At 37.8% G+C, this 16,468-nt stretch overlaps 1 protein-coding gene and 1 long non-coding RNA gene across 6 annotated transcripts; both read left to right on the top strand.

Moving 5' to 3' along the window:
- The first annotated feature begins 1,283 nt into the window (after positions 1 to 1,283).
- LOC106779390 lies at positions 1,284 to 2,171 on the top strand. Its single transcript, XM_014667488.1, has one exon. It carries the CDS (start codon positions 1,284 to 1,286, stop codon positions 2,169 to 2,171), a length of 888 nt encoding a protein of 295 aa, XP_014522974.1.
- A 4,412-nt stretch (positions 2,172 to 6,583) lies between these two features.
- On the top strand, positions 6,584 to 16,095 carry LOC106779392. 5 transcript variants are annotated; one of them, XR_002666375.1, is made up of 6 exons: positions 6,584 to 7,050; positions 7,147 to 7,287; positions 8,140 to 8,255; positions 8,664 to 8,743; positions 8,831 to 8,933; positions 9,019 to 16,095. It is a non-coding gene; the product is annotated as an uncharacterized LOC106779392 (long non-coding RNA). The 5 variants fall into 5 exon arrangements; XR_002666376.1 differs by having other exon boundaries at positions 8,831 to 9,191; positions 14,575 to 16,095; XR_001377171.2 differs by having other exon boundaries at positions 7,153 to 7,287; positions 8,831 to 16,095.
- Positions 16,096 to 16,468: the final 373 nt, after the last annotated feature.

Below are 16,468 nucleotides of genomic sequence, written 5' to 3'. Positions count from 1 at the left end.
TTGTTGAATAATTAGTGGAGATAGTGTGCGAATTTGGCGGAGCGAGAATCTAGGAATTAGGAAGCAGTTATGACTAGGGAGCTGATTGGGTGGAGGAAATTACGGAGTACTTGAGCTTAGTCTAACGTGGCCCCTATTCTGGTGGAATTATTCCTCTATAAATAGAAGAGTATGGCTCAGGTATGTGGTTAGATTGTTTTTCGAATATAATTGCTTGGGTGACCTTGCTGACTTGAGCGTTGGAGTGCTAACTTGCAGGTACTCCCCGTTCGGTTTCCAGATTATTACCAAGTACGTTGTGAAGTTGATCGTGATTTCAAGTTGTGAATCGTGGTATCATTCCAACCGAAACATTTTGGCGCCCACCGTGGGGCACAATTATCACAAACCTTCTTACGATCACAATGGCGGGAGATCTTTCATTGCAGTTACTTCAACAAATGCAACGAGAGATGCAAGAAATGAGGGCAGAGATAGTTGCGATGCGAGCTGCGCGAGAAGACGTTCAGAATAGGCCAGTGACTCACTCCATTCATTTGGAGACGGTCAATATTAATAGTGAAGAAAGTGGTCACAGAGCCACAGTTGAAGATGGAGCACGGAGAAATAACAAAATTCAAGCCAATGATAATGGAGGAGGAGCTAACAGACAGGGTAAGTGGGGGATAGAACGTGGCAGGGAAGCAAATGTGCGAAGAAGAGAAGAACGGGATTTAAATGATAATGGAGTGGGTAGACCTAGAGGTGAAGAAAATGGTCCCAATGGAGTTCCAAGAAACGACCTTAATGTAGGAGAAGGCGAAAATAGTGGAGCTAATTTTGACAACCGGAACGACGATCTTCGAAATGGATCTGAAAGACAGAACCTCACAGTGGCTGATCGGGATGTTGATGAGACCGATCAGGCAGAGGGGCTACACCCTTTCACTGTACGTGTAATGCAAGTAGCTATGCCGGAAAATAAGCTATTGCCTGTAATGGAAAGATATGGGGGTTCAACGGATCCCATTAAACACCTCTGATCTTTCATTGATGCCATGGCGGTGTACTCTTCGGATGAGATGGTATGGTGTAGAGTCTTCTCGTTGTCATTAAAAGGAGAAGCTCTAGATTGGTTCCATTCACTCGCGCCCCGCACGATAGATTGTTTTGCTACCCTCAGACGGTTATTTAGTCAACAATATATCTCTAGTAAAACACCTGGGATGACTTACAAGACCTTGATGAGGATAAAGCAAGGAAGAGAATAATCACTTAAAGGATTCATGGAAAGATTTAATCGAATGGCTCGACAAGTACGAAACGTCGACCAAAGATTGATAGTCAGTGCTTTAACTTCTGCTTTAAAGCTCGGACCATTTGTGGATTACTTATACGCCGAAAAGCCACAAACCATGGTCGAACTACAACACAAGCTAACAAGTTTTATTAGGATAGAAGAAGGAATAACTCATTATAAAGGCCAGGAAAGCGAATCAAGAGGGCAGACAAGGAGGGAGGGCATGAATCGGGGGGTGCAAAGGAGAGAGGAGCGACCGCTCGGGCCAAGAAGGATGGATCAACCTAGGCTCTTGCAGCACATCCACCATACGCCTCTCAATGCTCCTCGCACTCGGGTGATGGAAGAGGTGTTAAGAGCCGATTTATTGAAGGCGGTTCGAGCTCCCACACCTTTGGGAGTTGATGAAAGCAAATATTGTAGGTACCACCAAAACAGAGGACATACTACGGAAGACTGTAATACTTTGAAGGATAAGTTGGAAAATCTTATTCAAGTTGGACATTTGCAAAAATTTGTACAACGTCGTCAGACATGCACACCGAACGTCACAACTCACCAAAGTGATAAGAGAAGTAGACGTGATCAAAGTAGAAGTAGAAGCCGAAGCAGGGAAAGGGTGACGATAGGCATTATAAATACCATTTCTGGTGGGTTCGCAGGAGGCGGCCCATCGGTGTCTGCCCGTAAAAGGCATTTGCGAAATTTACATCATGTGAATCAAACAGGAGTAGACAGAAAATCTATGCCTGTGATTTCCTTTTCAGATGAAGACTTTCACGCTCCAGATCCTGATCAAGATGACCCAATGGTGATAGTTGCTATGATCGCCCGGTACCAGGTGGGAAAGGTATTAATTGACCAAGGAAGCTCGGCCAATATCCTATATTGAAAGACATTTACACAAATGGACATACCAGAAGGGGCTATTCAACCTTTTCATGAGCAAATTGTAGGCTTTGCAAGAGAGCGGGTGGACACCATGGGATACGTCGAACTCAAAGTAAGCCTGGGACTGGAGAAGGATGCCAAAGAGCTTCAAGTCCGTTTCCTACTAGTGGAAGCAGATACTTCGTATAACGCGCTTTTAGGACGACCTTGTTTGAATGCCTTTGGCGCAATTGTCTCAACACCACATCTAGTGCTGAAATACCCAACCGACCGGGGAAAGGTGTGCACCGTCCGCACTAATCAAAAAATGGCGAGAGAATGTTATGCAGCGGGGCTTAGAGTAAAACAACGAGCGTGCGCGAAATCAGAAGACCGGTCGGTAGTTGCGATGGCTGATCTAGATCCAAGGTTGAATACAAATGATCGAATGGAACCCATGGGTGAAACCCAACCGTTCAGTATTGGAGACGAACCGGACAAGAATACGTCAATTGGGAAGAATTTGAGTAACGATCAGGTGAAAGAAGTAGGTCGTATATTGATCAAGAATAAAGATTTATTTGCGTGGGTACCATCTGACATGCCAGGAATACATCCAGACATTATTGCTCATAAGTTGTCAGTATTTCGTGATGCCCGACCGGTCGCGCAAAAGAAAAGGAGACTAGGGTCAGAGAAAAGGCAAGCAGTGAATGAAGAACTACAGAAGTTACTGGATGCGGGTTTCATACGTGAAGTAAAATATACTACCTGGTTGGCTAATGTAGTTCTGGTAAAGAAGTCTAATGGTAAATGGAGGATGTGTACAGACTTCACCGATCTGAATAAAGCATGCCCCAAAGACACGTACCCTCTTCCTAGTATAGATGGCTTGGTAGACAATGACCTCTTTACCAACTTGATGTCAAAAATGCTTTCCTTAATGGTGATTTGCAGGAAGAAATTTACATGGAGCAACCGCCTGGCTTTGTTGCTCAGGGGGAGTCATCTGGATTGGTATGTCGTCGTCGCAAATCCCTATATGGCCTAAAACAGTCTCCTCGGGCCTGGTTTGGTAAATTCAGCAGTGTTGTTCTACAATTTGGTATGTCTCGCAGTGAAGCGGATCATTCAGTGTTCTATCGCCACTCAAGTGCTGGATGTATCTACTTAATAGTGTATGTCGATGACATTATTCTCACAAGAAGCGACTACCTTGGTATCTCTCAGATGAAACAACACCTTTGTCACCATTTTCAAACCAAAGATCTTGGTAAACTCCGATATTTTTTGGGTATTGAAGTAGCACAATCCAATGATGGTATTGTCATATCTCAGAGGAAGTATGCGTTAGACATCTTGGAGGAAACAGGGTTAATGAGCTGTAAGTCTGTTGAGACACCTATGGATCCTAACATCAAGCTCCTACCAAATCAGGGGGAGCCCTTCTCAGATCCTGAATGTTACAGAAGATTAGTTGGTAAATTAAACTATCTTACTGTTACGCGTCCTGACATTTCCTTCGCAGTTAGTGTGGTGAGTCAATTCCTTAACTTCCCATGTGAAGACCATTGGGATGCAGTGGTTCGCATACTGAAGTATATTAAAGGATCACCTGGAAAAGGTTTGCTATATGGTCCTAACAACGATACAAAAATCGTGTGNTATTCAGATGCTGATTGGGCTGGTTCCCCTTCTGATAGGAGGTCTACTTCTGNATATTGTGTCTCTATTGGTGGCAACCTGATATCTTGGAAAAGTAAGAAGTAAAGTGTTGTGGCTAGGTCCAGTGCAGAAGCAGAATATAGAGTTATGGCATCAGCTACTTGTGAACTTGTGTGGCTTAAACAATTACTCAGTGAATTGAAATTTGGAGATATCACTCACATGACACCTATATGTGATAATCAAGCTGCTCTTCATATTAGCTCTAACCCTGTCTTCCATGAGAGAACCAAGCACATTGAAGTTGATTGCCATTTTATTAGAGAAAAAATCATATCTGGAGACATCAAGACTGAGTTTGTTAACTCAAGCAACCAGTTGGCAGACATATTCACTAAGTCCTTGCGAGGACCTAGAATTGACTATCTTTGTAACAAGCTTGGAACATATGATTTATATGCTCCAGCTTGAGGGGGAGTGTTAGATATTGTGTTTATTTCATTTACATATTCATTTGTATTTGGGCTTAGCCCACACTCTTATTATTATAAATATATTACCCTATGTGTATGCAAAGACACGTAAGGGAGATTTCCCTTCATCTCTTTTACTATCTCATAGAAGGCTTAGAAGTTTGTGTTATTAGAAGGCTTAGAAGTTTGAGATAAATTGTATCTCTTTGAATTAGGCGATATGGACGTAGTACTCGGAATTACGTGGTTAGCTTCCCTAGGAGAGATAAAGTTGGATTGGGACAACTCATCATAAAGGTGGCGCATGGAGGAAAAGAAGTGGAGATAAAGGGTGATCCAGCCTTCACACGTAGGGTGGTGACTCTTAAAGCTCTTATAAAAGAAAAAGGGATTGAAATTATGACCTTAGTGTGGAGTTTAAGCCAAACAGAATTGGTGGATGAAAAGATGGAAGAGAGTGGCTTAATGAAAGATGAGGAGGTAGAGTTGGAGCTGTAAATGTGAGGCCATATACATGGAATGAAAACTGAGATAGAGCGTCAGGTGGAAGAGGTGCTGAATTTGGGCATTATTAGGCTCAGTAACAGCCCCTACTCTAGTCTAGTAATATTGGTGAAAAAGAAAGATGGAAGTTGGAGGTTTTGTGTGGATTATAGGGCATTGAACAGAGTAACAGTGGTTGACAAATACCCCATCCCAATCATTGAGGAGCTGCTGCATGAACTTCAAGGAGCATCATATTTTTCAAAAGTTGATTTGAAGGTTGGGTATCATCAGATAAGAATGAAGAGGGAAGACATTCCAAAAACTGCTTTTCGGACACATCAAGGGCATTATGAATTCCTTGTGATGCCCTTTGGGTTACAAATGCCCCCGCCACATTCCAAGACATGATGAATTCAGTTTTAAGGCCGTTATTGAGGAGGTTTGTGTTAGTATTTTTTGACGATATACTCATCTATAGCAAGACCTGGGAGGAGCACTCACAACACCTCACTCAAGTCTTAAAAGTCTTGGCTGAACATAAACTTTTTGCAAACAAAAAAAAGTGTGATATTTGGGGCACAAGATATCAGCAACAGGGGTAGAGATGGATAAAGAGAAGGTTGCAACTGTTTTGCAATGGCCAGAGCCCAGAAACATCAAGGAGTTGAGAGGATTCCTTGGGTTAATTGGGTATTATCGAAGGTTCATTAGAGACTATGGGAAGATAGCTAAACCCCTTACTGATTTGTTGAAAAAAGGGATGTATAAATGGTCTACAGATGGAGCAGCTGCGATGCAGAAGCTTAAAGAAACCGTAACTACAGCTCCAGTGTTGATTCTTCCTGACTTTAATCAAACATTTGTTGTAGAATGTGATGCTTTGGGTACAGGCATTGGAGCAGTCTTGTCACAGAAAAATAGACCCATAGCCTTGTTTAGTAAGACGTTATCTAAGTCCTCCTTGACCATGTCCATTTATGAAAAGGAATTAATGGCACTTTTGCTTGCTATACAATTAAGTCTAATCTAGGTCTAACTTTTTGTTTGGATGAGGAGCAGATAATATCCAAACTGGATACTGCAGTTGTAAAAGCACGACTTCCATCTGGACATAACCTATTATAGCAACTAGTTTTGATAATTGCATATGGTCGGTTTCATGAAAAGGTACTCGATAAAAAAATTGCTTTTATACTTTTTTTCTTTTGTCCTATGATCTGTATTCTTAACTAGTGACCACATTGTTCCTTCATCATCAACTTTAATATTTTCAGGAGAATTTAAAACGGTGTGTTAGAGATGTATCAACTGGTAATCGAATGGTTGCTTTCTTGTTTCTTGATAATTCTCAGAGTCAATTATGGATATGAGGGTATTTGAACTATTATTATGCTTAAATGTTCTTTAATTGAGAGTATCGTAGGCAACTTTTCTTCTCACATTTAATGACGTTCTGGACTGCGGGAAGCAGGAAGCTTCTTTTGAGGGTATTAATATTACTATTATTATTATTATTATTTTTTATTATTATTATTATTATTACTATTACTATTATTATTATTCTTATTATTATTATTATTATTATTTTTATCATTCTTAATCTTATTATTATTCTTATTCTTATTATTATTATTATTATTATTACTATTATTATTTTTATTATTATTAAAAAACACGAAACGAGTAAAATATTTATTTTTCATTCATATTAAATATTAAAATTACACATTTCTTTCTTGGATATATATATAAATAAGTATATATAAGAATGTGTGATAGGAAAAAAAAAATTATTCTGAAAGCAGGAATGAATAAATGCAAACACTTAAAATGATTGGACTGTTGTACACACATTTAATTCCATTTTTACTTTTTTAAATGCATTTGCTTCGCCCCTAAGTTTTCTTTTAATTCCCCCATTCTTAGCTTGAAACAGCTCTCACTTCTTTCTTTTCTCGTGAAACAAACCCCTCTCTTATTCTTCTTTACTTCCTGTTCTTCACTTCTTTTTCTCTTCCCGCAATTTCATATACGACTTGTTACCATGCCGCAGAACAAGAGACCGTGTGGAATCTTTTATTTTCGACCGGATGAAGCTTCTCTGAATTAATTGTGCCTTTCGTACTGTTGCCCGTATATCACAGGTAATTTTCATCTTTACTTTTTTATTGTGATGGATATTGTGTAGAAATGACTGTGGAGGACTGCTCTGGAAGAGAAGTAAACACCATCATCTTCAAAGACAATGCTATGGAAAGCTTCCTTCGCGTCCTCGAGGTTCCCATCTCTCTCCATATCTCTGGTACTCTTTTTTTTTCTTCTTCTTTCTCCACAATTACATATCTCTTCTCTTCTTCTAAATTAAATTTCAAGAATTAGGTGGGAAGAAGATGCAAAAGCGGCGGTGAATTGAAGAAGTATGAAGAAGGAGAGAGGGAAATAAGCTGTGATCATCCCTGACCGATTAAGTGCATATAGTCTGTTTGCATCAGATTTCACTCAAGTAGAGAACAGGTTTAGGTTTTTCAGTTTGCTTCATGCTATAAAAATTTACAATGGTTTTGGACACCCACAAAGAATATTTAACACTATTGTAGCACTGGAAAGAACTGGAAATTGTAGTTGTATCCTTTAGCTCTACTCCTTTATACTGTTCTCGTCATATGACTGTTGCAACATTTCATTATTTTATATTTTATCTCTACTTGATCTTTGTCATCAGCATAAAATTTTTTGTTTTCTTTGACAAGCACTTGATTAGAAGCTTGATAAACAAAATCTTGATATGCATATTCATTTGTGTTTTTGATAAAGAAAGCATTGATATTCAAATAATAAAGTCATGTTTGTAAAAGTTTTTCAAACTTAGTATTTGTTATCATCAAAACTCATAAAAAGTCCACTGTGATTATAGGTTACAGAGGTTAGATCATTTAGGGTCTCAATATTGAGATCTTGCAAGCTAACAGTGATTGGATTTGCCTGATTTTAGCAATTATTATGGGCTCTTAGAGCATTTAAGTTGCTTAATTCAGTTTTGAGTAGGTATGGCTCACATCACACTTTAATAGAGATTCTTTTTTCTCTAGCGTGTTTACAAGTTTCTGAAACTCTACCCAATTAAGCTGTCCCAACTCATGGGCTCTCTATTGCTAAAACTAGTTAAGTGCAGCTGCGAGTTGTTGTAGTTACTTTCAGTATGTGTCACAGTGATTAAAAAACTAGCAATCATCCCACTATCCCCATTTCTGGGGTCAGCGCTCTGATCTAGAATCCATTATTAATTACTGAGTTATTCTTTATGCATTCTTGTGTATAATTTTTAAATGTCATCCATTAATGGATAGTTTTCATAATATACTGCAGATGAATGGAAAAACTTTCTTGCTAGAATTGGAAAAACTTTCTTGCTAGAATTGGCCGTGATGAAAATTTCCTTGAGAGTGAACTTTATGATAATCCTAGTGAATTGGCCAGAACAGGTAATGTTTTACTACCTTTTGATAGAATCCTATGAAGTTTAGTAATCCCTGTAATCACCATGGTAGCATTGATTATTCTCTGGTTACGTAGATATATGTATGTGATGGATGTATATAAAGTTAATAAAATTGTAAAACTTGTTATTCTTATCCGGTTATTTTCTGGGTTGTCTCCTTGAATGAACCTTAGGTAGGTGTGGAGTTGATAAATATTATCATGTTAAAAGCTGTTAAAGATCAGTGATGATCGAAGTGTATCATTTGCATAATGAATGTGGTCTGGCTTGTGAGGTTTCTAGTGCAAGTTATGTTACGTTATATAAAGTGTTAGGATGGTTGGAAATGTTTAGAGAATTTGTTACATTATTGTCATGAGTGATAACTAGAAATGACTGGGAATGGTTGCAGGAAGACACTCTAGAAACGTTATCATGTCTGGAAATGTGTTTCTAAATGGAAAAAAGAGGAGATTGGACTATGGTGCTGCTGTAAGTATGCCTATAAATGGCAAAAAGAAAAATTCATTTTTTTATATTTCACTGCTAATTAATGAGATATGTTTACACACGAAACAGGCTTATGTGACCCAAGAAGAGGCAATGCTGGGAACTCTGACAGTGAGAGAGACAATATATTACTCAACAAATCTAAGGCTTCCAGGGCACTAGGAGAGAAGAGGTGAATTAGATTACACACACTAATTCTCACTAACAACAAAATTGTAAACTTGGTAGAAACTGACCCTTTATCATCCATTCCAAAGTTGTCGTACCTTAGTGATACAAGAAGGTCTAGCACCATAGGACCTATCACAAGAGGGATGGCCAAAAAACTTCAAGATGAGTATTCTTCACAAGGTCAAGTACTCTTTGTTATTTTTGGATGGAAGCTTGGAGACCAAGGAGATGATACAAATGTGCCAAAACATGGAGAAAGGTAAAGTGGACATTTCTACACAAAGAGGGGTGTGCTTATCCTTTCATGGGGCGGCATTAGTAAAAGGATTTTCCTCCACATGTAAAAACTCATTTGTCACGTGTTTCATAAGGCTTTCTAGAAACCAAGCATCTTTAACACATATTGAATTAGTTGGATATGAGTATTTCCTTTGATGAGGCCGAGAGGTTCATCTATAAAACCTCTTGGCATAGCTTGTATCAATACTTTTGGATGATAGTAAGAAATCTCTGCTCAAATGCATTGCCAATTTCTCCTTTCCAAGAGTCACTCCATGCTTTGTTTCCTCCCCTACAACTTCCTTCCATGTGTGAGGGTCGTCTGAGTTGTAGCCATACCATACAAAGCTTCCTCCACTTCATTTAGCCATCGTAAATCACTCTCTTCCGCTGCCATAACACCAAACACCTCCATTGCAACTACTTCTCTGCTGCCAGTCTCGGAATCCTCTCTAGAACAGCTTCTACCGAGGCTAACTCATCTGATTCTGGTTGCATTCTACCGTCTCCAAGCATCACTCCTCATGGATCTGAAGAAGTATACCTAGAGTGGACATATCAAGTGGTATTCAGAGCTCCATCACGATCCTGCAGTGAGATAAGTGTTGCTGTTTCTTTCTTATATTGTCATCACGTCATTCTCTGTCTTTGCATCTGAGTTTTACTGTTCCATTGAATTCTTTTCCAGTTTCCAGTTTTGCGTTTGAGATTTCTTTGAAACTAGCTTTCTTTGCTTTATTTTGCTCATTTTAATCGGACAAATCTGTGCTATTGAGTCTTTACTTTCAGATCTTAATATGTCATGTTTAGTCATGTGTTGATTTGCTGATTGTCAAAATCTGAGTAAGAATTTGGTTTGGCACAACCTTGCTATTTCTTTGATTGAGTTTTCTTCAAAAGAATCACAAAGGAGCAATGATTTAAAGAGCTTCTATGATTCAAAGTTGCATTGTAGTGCATTGATCACTGAAGCAAACGTGAATCTGTTGAGATTTTTTTATGGTTGAGTGATTTTTGTTTTTCTGCTGAGCAAGGAAGTGTTGTTCTGTGATGGTGATGTTGTATTACCATATGAACAATAACTGGCATAATTCAATTGAAGGTAGCATCAGTATACACTGCCATAAAACACGTACTGCAGTAGTCCGAACTACAACATCATAGTTGGGATTTTTTCTCTGTTTTTGTGGTTTTTAAATCTGGTTTGGCACATTAATCTTTGCTGAACATCTTCAAGTATTTTCTAGAGTCTTTCTTCAATTTTGAGTAAGCTGTCCAGAACTGTTAAACATCTTTGCAGTTCATTTTGAATCTTGTTTCTGAAATTGGCATGGTGAATGGTTAAAATTTTGATGATAAGAGCAACTCACATGGTGAAATTTTGAGTTACAAGTTTCCAACCTCTGCTGCCAGCTTAGACACGTCTATTTGGGTTAAACAAATTTGCTTCCAGTGCTAAAATGATTATTCAAACACCTTTGTCAAGTCTGCTGAAATTTGGCTGATCATTTTGGTCAAATTTAGTGTTAATTTGCAACTGGAATAGCTATATTCTGTTTTAAGGTCATTCAGTTTCTTTTGGCAGCTGATATAAGTCACAATTGCTAAAATAAAGTTGCTCTAAACTTGAAATTAACTGTCTAAACACTGCTGTGCAGTTTGACCATTCAAACCATCAAGTTTTTAGAAAATTTTCTGGTATAGTTGCAGAACTTGTTTATGACTCTGTGATGAACTGTTGCATTGAATTTAAGTTCACATTGGTAGCAAAAGCTTGGTTCATTTGAAGTTAAAAATAGTGCATGATTCAAAGTATACAAAATATACCATTTGCACAGTAAAAAGCTATTGAACCAGTACCAAACAGTCACGAAAACGCACTCTGGTGCAGCAATTTTTCAACAGTTCATTCAGGCATTTCATCAAACACTTTTGGTCAATTTTAATCTGAGTTGAAATTGCTCGATTCTGCAACTTGCACTTGTTTCTTGTTTTTTTAATCCACTTTAGAACTATTCCTAAGATCCTTTTGAAGTGCTACCTTGTTTGCTACTGCTTAATTTCTTGTTTTTCATTGTTATTGAACTCCTGCACACAACCTGTTTGATAAAAGGGTTGTTCTGAACTGGTTTTGGGTATGAATCTGTGGCAGTGGTAGGGTGATTTGTAGCACTGATTCATATTGATTGAATAAGTGTGGTATAGCTCAGACTACTCTACACTCAAGGAAGCATCAAAGGAAGTTTATGGCTTGAGAAAACAAGGCACAAAGTGGACTCTCGGGCAAGGCAGAAACGTCTCAAATTGGCTGATAGCATTGCACCATTCTGCAGCAACAGCAACAGGCCTGCTTCTGCAGAATGTCATCCAACCTTGATTACTTACATTGCAGCTGAGAATTTTGTGGTTGAATACTGCAAATTCAAGTTCTTTGAGAGCAACCAAAGCTTCACACATCAATTTCTTAGTCTAGTTTAATTTCCTTTTCCAATTCACAAAATTTCTTTTGTAATTTTCATTGGTTTCTTTGGTTGTAAGTTCCAAATCCAAGCAAGTGAGGTGCTAGAGTTCACAAGTGCTCTTCCCTCATTTGTAACTAGACTCAAAGAAGTCCCACAACCTAGAATTGAGTAGTTGGTGAGTGTGTCTTAGATCCAAAGTCTAAGCCTCACCTAGGAGACCTCACTTTAATTGCTTTTCCAATTCTCGACTAGATAACAAATATCTTGTGCGAATAGGAAGCTCTCTTAGGGGTCCGAATTTAGAGTTTAGGTTGTGTCCTTTCTTTGCTTTGTGTTTTCTTTGTTGTCTTTAAGACTTAAGTGGATTTAAGAGTGATTTTGATCTAAGGACTCTAGTAAGTAGCTAGAAGCATATTTGGCAAGGATAAGGCTTGGTACTTAAGCAATCCTAGTGATTCACCTCCCTTACTTGGAATATTGCTTTCAAGTGAAAATCTCTAGTCTTTATTTCAAGAATAATATTTAAGTCCACCATAATGTCTANAAGGCATTCTCCTAGGATTAGTGATAGTGAAAATCAAAAAGGAAGTTTTAATCTTCAAACTTTAGTCAATCAATTTACTGAAATGAGGAAGGAAATGCATCAAGAAAGAATCAATAGAGAGCTTCAAAATGCTGTCATTCAAGATGAGTGATAAGGGAAAATAAGCCTAGGGGAAGTGAAAGTGAAAATTCTCAATAGGGAGGGATACCTTTGAGTATGGGTGATTATTACACTCATCAGCCTTCTACTTCTAGGAGGCATAGGCGAAATTCTCATGCACCCCCACCCCTTAAAGAAGTCCATGTTTTGTTGCCTCACTTCCATGGGAAGGACAATGTTGAGGCTTATTTTGATTGGGAAATGAAGGTTCTCTTCCTCGGGTTAGGCACGCTTCAAAGCTAAGTATCTCGATCTCTGTTTTTGGTTTTTCTCTGTCTCGGTTTGATTTTGTTTCGAAGCTGTCTTGTGTTGGTTGCGCATCTCTGTTTGTTTTGTTTTCATTTTGAATCGCGTCTTTGTCTCACATTTTAGTTTTGTGTTGATCTTGATTCTGAGTTTTTGTTTAAGCTTACGCGTTGTCTTTACATTTCCTTGAATGTCTTGTGCTGTTCTCTCGGTGCTGATGAGTTGTTTTAATTTTGTCATACTTTGATTCATTTTCTGGTTTTAGTAGGTTCTGTTTGAGTCGTTTGTTCTTGATACTAGCTGTGATTGATTGAGTTTTCATCATTTTATTCGGCTATTCTTTGCTGATTTTGAGTCATTTTCATGATTTAAGCATCATTTACAGTTTTGTCTTGGTCTTGTCTAAACATTTGCTGTTTTTGTCATTAAATCCGGTTTTCAACCACGTTTTTGTATAACTAAAGTGTTTTAGGATTGGCTACACCGATTAAGAGCAGTGAACTACCAAGAGTTGAGCTCAGGTGTTTGGAATTGCCATCCATTTCAGATCTGTACTGGATCTACATTGCTGTTTTGACAAAATTGTTGTTGCAGCTTCACTGTTCATTTGGTAACAATTCTGTTACTGTTTTATTGAGCCACAATTTCTGAGTCAAAGTTTGAATCAATTGGAACGTGAATGTGTGTTGATTTCCAGTGCTTTTCCATGTCAAAATGTAGTAAGCCGATCTGCACATCATCTTTGATAAACATTTCTGCATAATTGAGTAAGAGTGGTAGTAGATCATTGTCATTCATCTTTCAAAGTGTTTCTGCTGTTTTAAGCAAATTTCAAATACTGTTTCTAAGTCCTTTGAGTGGTTTCCAGTTCAGAATTCAAGCCATTGTGTATTTTGACCATTTGAGTTGAGAAATTGAGTTGAAAATGGAATTGCACTAGTCATTTTCTGGTATATGCTGTTTTTGACCATGAAATTCGATTCAAACAGTATAGAATCACTATTGGCACATGTTTGAATCATTGCATTAAGTAACTAGTCAGTTCTGTACATTTGGTATTTGGTACTAGCCAATTTGTGCTTTCAAACTGTTGTGTCCGAGAAGTTCTGCACTGAATTGTCAATCTGCATTGCATAATTTTGTTTGAATCAAAAAGAGTGGATGTAGCAAAAGCNTTGGTCCATAAAATAGAAAAAGAAACATTCAAAAGAAGTTGTTAAACATTAAAAGGCATAACTGGACCAGTGCATCTCAATTTTGAAATCTGTCCTGCACATTTGCTTGTTGNTGTCAACATTTTGCAGATTCATTGAGACATTTTATCAAACGGTTTGATCCAAGTTCAGTGCATAGCTTAATTGTGCTTAATTCTGATNTCTAAGTCTTTTCTTGCGGTTTAAAATCTGATCTAGTGCCAATCATAGGATCTGTTTGAGTGCCTCCTTTATTGAAAGCTTTTGCTTCTTGTTTGTCTTGATTGATAACTCTGGTTTTGTCCATCACGTGCATTCTGTTCTGCTGATTATAATTGAAGCTTTCCTTTGCTTTTGAAATCTGGTTTAGAGCTCTAAGTAGAGTCTGATCTGTGTTGACCATTTCCATTGCTTTGTTTTGTCCTGTTCTGTTTACCTGTTATTGCTTTTGCTTAGCCTATCCATCTCTGGTTTGAGAAGCTTTCACTTTTGGTGTTATTTGGAAATTTGAGAAAGGTTGTGTGCTTGGTAGCATCTTAGGTGGTGGTGGTCTAAAAGACTATCTAGCTTTTACTGCGAAGGGAGAATCTCCCTTCCAAACCTTTCATCTGTGTGTTTAATTTAATTTTTTTTAAGAGAAGCCTTGAGTGTTGTGAGTCTTGTAAGGCTGACTTTAACCTGTTGTCCTTGGCAATTTGTGAGAGAATCAGTTTTCTTTTAACTATGTTGCTCACTATTTTTGGATTGTTCATTGTGCAGGATGACATATTAAGTTGAGCATGATGCAGCAAAGTGGCTTTGTTTAAGCTGGGACCATAATTCTGATTACTGCATTTTATCTTTTAAAATTCTGCATCAATTCATTTTTGCTAAGCCTGATTGTGAATTCCATATCATTTTCACTTGCAAATGTCGAATCTGAGTTATTGCTGAACTTCATTATTTCTGCATCTATACTTTCACCGTCAACTTCTAAATTGCATCACATCACTCTTGTCCAGATTGGATTGTTCAGGTTTCAATTAGTTGGAGTGTGTTTAAACAGATTGCATTCAGCTTTGAATCATATCCATGGCATCTGGTTTAATATCCATGTTCTCGTGTATTTTACTGAAATTGATGTAAATTTTGTGAGCAGATCTGAGCTGGATTAATTGCAGGAAGAATCTTAGTTTGTTGTGGGTTTTATGATAATATTGCTGGTTGTGTATTAACTTTGGTGTGAATTTTGTGCATGTATAGCTGAACTGTTTGGAGATTTAGTTGAAACAAATAGGGTTGTGCATCAACATTGTTTTAACTGCTATACNTCTGTCAGTTTTATAAAGTGAACCAAGCATTGCATTTCCAGTTATGATTACATGATTGAATGAGTTAGATGATTATGGTCTGCATGGTATCCCGTTATTATCATTCATTGAATTGATCGACTTTTGTTTAAATTGGGATTGATGCTTGATCCNTTGCTGTCAGGATTGAATTATATATATCTGAATCTGGTCTAAATAGTCCTTTACCATTTGTACCTTGCTGGAATTGGGTGTGAAATTTTTGTGTGCAGAGCTGCCAAATATTTGGAGTCCAGAAATTTAAGCGGAAATATTAGAAACATCAGACAGAGAGAGTTTGAATTAGAATCTAATCTGATTTCTTTTGGCTGCCACGAATCAAGGTTGAGATGTATTGATATATATGTTGATGCAGAGTAGTGTAAAATGCAAGGAGGTTTCTGATTTTGTTCAAAGCACTAGCAACTAGAAGATCATTTGATTAGAGATCCTTGGAACCATTAGTGAGGAGCAGTAGCAACTTTTCCCAGCATCATCTAACACTGAACAGCGAAAGAACTGATGAAGTAGGAATTAGTCTCGTTGGAGAAGGCTAGCAGCTGCATACTGACTAAAAGGGAGTTTCTTTTTGATTAATCATTTGATTTGTTTAAACTGTCCATGTGGCTTGCAATTGTTAAGATGGGTGGATGGCTGATTTATGTTGTGAATTGTGTGCAGAATTGGGTTGCTGGAATTTAGTTCGAACAGGCAGTAGAAGAGACATTTCACATGGAAAATTTGTACACGACCGAGAAAGAAGCTAGAAAATGACTTCTCATCAGAAGTGAACCGTAGCTGAACCAGGACTAGGACGTTGACCACATTGGGCCGTAGTTTAGGATTGAATGTTTTGTAAATTTTATTTTTTCTGTGTATTTGATGGGCTTGTGTCAGCCCAATGTCTTTGTTAGTTTTATTTTTTGGTTTGTAAAGGGTCTTTTATAAAGTCCAAGTATTTGGAAGAGTCCTTGGTGCTCTTTCCAGATCTTGGCAACTTTAATTGCTTTAATTGTAGCATAGCTAGACATAAGAGTATGCATGTGTTTGATTTTCACGTGTAGGTGTGACCTTTGTCACATTAGAGTCCGTACGTTTTTTGGGGTTTTAGAGTCCGTTTTCTTTGTTTGTTTCTTTTGAAGTCTTGTACTTTGATTTTAAAAGTAATTTTACTTTAAAGGATGTCTAGGATGAGTGAGTCTGAGAAGCAATATATTTTTAGGACACTAATGCAACAAATTGGGAATATTAAAGAGAGCTTGAATCAAGATAGGCTTAATAGGGAGGTGCAAACCTCATTCATTCAAAGTGAAATTAGAGCCATA

This window comes from Vigna radiata, unplaced genomic scaffold (genome assembly GCF_000741045.1).
Source record: "Vigna radiata var. radiata cultivar VC1973A unplaced genomic scaffold, Vradiata_ver6 scaffold_510, whole genome shotgun sequence".
In the NCBI taxonomy this organism is placed as follows: domain Eukaryota; kingdom Viridiplantae; phylum Streptophyta; class Magnoliopsida; order Fabales; family Fabaceae; genus Vigna; species Vigna radiata.
Note: the sequence above shows the minus strand (reverse complement) of the source record. Positions and strands in the feature narration are given on the sequence as shown.

Excerpts from the sequence above, each read along its gene's own strand:
- LOC106779390 (XM_014667488.1), top strand. The coding sequence starts at position 1,284 with ATGGCTCGACAAGTACGAAACGTCGACCAAAGATTGATAGTCAGTGCT.